General features: G+C 37.2%; 1 protein-coding gene across 1 annotated transcript; it reads left to right on the top strand.

Annotated features, from left to right (window-relative positions):
* The first annotated feature begins 1,023 nt into the window (after positions 1 to 1,023).
* Positions 1,024 to 2,984, top strand: LOC145060935 (uncharacterized). Its single transcript, XM_079008269.1, has 2 exons — positions 1,024 to 2,431; positions 2,565 to 2,984. Exons 1-2 carry the CDS (start codon positions 1,268 to 1,270, stop codon positions 2,823 to 2,825), a joined length of 1,425 nt encoding a protein of 474 aa, XP_078864395.1. The 5' UTR covers positions 1,024 to 1,267; the 3' UTR covers positions 2,826 to 2,984.
* Positions 2,985 to 3,338: the final 354 nt, after the last annotated feature.

The raw sequence follows: 3,338 nt of genomic DNA, 5'->3' as shown, positions 1-3,338 counted from the left end.
GCTGCATGAGTACGTTGCGCATACTCATGTGTACGCCCCACGTACAACCATTTTTGCAAGCCTTTTTCTTCGAGGGACCAAATGTGCTACTTTTGATAAAGATTCAAGAGATAATAAAATATACTTGATTTCGGGATGTTACATAGTGCATTAGAGCAGTATTTTTATTTATATTATTTGTTTGTTAGGAGTTGCAATACGTTGTTAACAAATCCTTACACCAATTACATCACCAGGGCGATCTGAAATATTCCAATTAGTTAGCATTTACTAACTATTATTCAAGCCTTTTAATTAATTAAAATTGTTTAATTAATTCCAAACGAGTTTCCAATTAATTTATTAATTCATAATAAATTAACAAACTTATTTTCTCCTAATTTCTTTCTGCTCAGTTGGGTAATGAGGATAACAAAAAGAACCTTGTTATTATTAGAAATATTACTTATAGTAAATGACCATGGAAACTCTTTCCAACATTAATTTTACCTCATAGTGTAGCGATGCTTATGTAGTAGTATATTGTGTGAGGGAATACCACTCCGGTTGGTGTTTTCTCCTTGCGATAAAACCTTTTGCGATGCAGAATTTCACTTGCGCTGTCAACGGAAATTGTTAAACATTTTTTATTCCTTAATCTAATAAACATTTCTCAACCACTAATCCAATATGAATACCACGATGACTCTCTTGAGGACAAAAACTCTATATATATATATATATATATATATATATATATATATATATATATATATATATATATATTTTAATTTTCATTCATTGTCAACAAAATGGAGGGTGAAACATATATAACTTGATTGCTATGTAGAATTCATTGTAATATAAAAATATGTAAAGTCTACAAGAAATCCAAATCCATGTTATTTTTTGGAATTAAATTTTATAATTATTTTTGAAAAAAAAATATATGAAATTTAATTTCTTGTAGATTTTACATATTTTTGTATTATAGTACGAAATTATGCGAGGGATAATGTAAACCCTCGTTCCTCTTTTGAGGACGACTAGCTAGCTAGCACGCACGCACTGTGATTTGGAGGAATAAAGTCACCCCTCACAATGAAGACACGTATAATTGAGTGGGAGCATGCAGCAATCCACGCGTCAGACTTCATTCTACTACGTGCATAATCAGCGTGCTTATCTCTTACATTCACCGAAGATCAGAGAGATTCTACTCTTGTTTCTTAATAAACCCTTTTCAAAGAAATAGGAAGATCTGAAGAAAATAACACACAAAGACAAGATGATGAACATATTAGCTCTGGGTCTTGTGCTAACGTCACTGGTTACAGGGGCGATGTGGTCACCTCCTTCCCCTCCGTCTGACCACAGCGAGGTTATTGTTAAAGAAGGCCACCGTGTGGTCGTTGTTGAATACGAAAAAGAAGCCGACGGCCACACCAAGGTGTTAATTTCACCACAAGATACCTCTAATGCCTCCGGCGAGAAGAAGCAGAAGCAGGCGGTGGAGGAGGATGAAGCGGATCAAGGGAATAAGTTCTCTGGTCCAAGAGAGCTTGTTTGTGATGCTTTTGGTAAGTGCAAGCATAAGATTGCACAAGCTCTTGGGAAAACAAAAGACACGGTCTCGGAAACAGCCCATGGAATGGAAGAACATGTGAAGGATGCAGCCAGAGGAGCCGTAGGAAAGGCCAAAGATGCAGAAGAACGTGCAAAAGAGGGTGTGAATGAAGTATATGAGAAAGGCCAAAATCTCAAAGACAAATTATCTGAAAAGGTCACGGGCCATACGATTGGAGAGTCTTTAGGCAAGGCCAAGGACAGCGTGGCTCATGGAATCGGTAAGGCGAAGAAGGTCGCAGAGGATGTTGTGGACACTGTAAAAGATGGCGCTCTCAAAGCAAAGAACTTCGATGTAGTGGATTCACCAAAACGAATGGGAGAAGATATACAGAGAAACGTGACAGGGAAAGTTGAAGAAGGTGCTCAACATATGATGAATCAAGCCAAGGAAACTGCAGGGAATGTGCAGAAGGTGGTTGGGCAAAAGAGCTTCGGTGAGATTCTAAGCAAGTTAAAAGAAGTGACATCTGATGTAATATGGTACATGGTGTCTCGTGATAAGGTTGATGCAGTGATTGGGTTGATTCATATGCTGGGGTTCTCAACTGCATACGGTATGTGCGTATGGGTGACCTTTGTTTCAAGCTATATTTTGGGCAGGTATCTGCCACGTCAGCAGTTTGGGATGGTACAAAGCAGGATATACCCGGTGTACTTCAAGGCCATGGCTTATTGTGTTTCCGCTGCTTTGTTAGGGCATGTAGCGAGTCAAACCAAGCAGATTTTCTCCAGCTTTGGGGCGATGTTTCAGGGTTTAAGTCTACTTTCTGCTCTCTTGATGGTTTTGACAAACATGATCTGGTTGGAACCTAGAGCAACTAAGGTAATTAATTATTAAAATATATATATATATATATATATATATATATATATATATATATATATATATATATATATATGTGAAAAATGCATACGTATCTATATATGGCTCGTTTTTTATTCTTCAAACTTTGCAGTTGATGTATGAAAGATTGAAGATAGAGAAAGAGGAAGGGAGAGGCATAGCGGGTGCAGCTAAAGAGGGGATAGAAGATGCAGGTGGTCCTACGGTGGCCAGACCTCCAGCACATATAGTAGCGGAGAGGCAAGATGTTTTGAGGTTGAACGAGAAGCTCAAGAGGTTGAATACATACTCATCTGCCTTCAATGTGTTGACGCTAGTGGGCCTCACGTGGCATATGGCTTACATGGGCCAACGGCTGCAAGCTACACGTTAGGCGCTTTCTACTTTCTACTCCTGGGGGTTGTTTGTATAGTTTCTAGTTATTGTTTTGTTCATCATTTCAATATGCATCTTTAGTTAATTTCCACTACTTTTGTGCTTTCTTTGTAACCTTTGTTAAAGTACATTGTTATAAATGGAAAGAAAACGTTTAATGGTCAATTTAAAGAATTTTGCAAATATATTTAAAACACGAATATCTATAAAATGTTTAACGGATCAGGGGCAACTTCACTTCATTGTAGGTTGATAGTACTATAACTCTCTATGCTGATGTTAAAGGGCCACATATCTCATGATTTGTATCACCCATTTCGTTGCTTTGCTTGGAGTGTATTTCCGTACATAAAGTTGTTTGGGAAAATCACACAATTCCCCTATAAAGTAAAGTTTATACCCTATAAAGTAAAGTTTATAGAGCTGGTCTATTCAGTTTTTAAAGTATTTTTGTTTTTTTAATGGGGCGTAAACTTGTTTTTGTGGGTCTATTATGTCTTTGAAAGAATTG

This window comes from Lactuca serriola, chromosome 7, assembly GCF_051521515.1.
Source record: "Lactuca serriola cultivar US96UC23 chromosome 7, Lser_US96UC23_V15, whole genome shotgun sequence".
NCBI lineage: Eukaryota > Viridiplantae > Streptophyta > Magnoliopsida > Asterales > Asteraceae > Lactuca > Lactuca serriola.
Note: the sequence above shows the minus strand (reverse complement) of the source record. Positions and strands in the feature narration are given on the sequence as shown.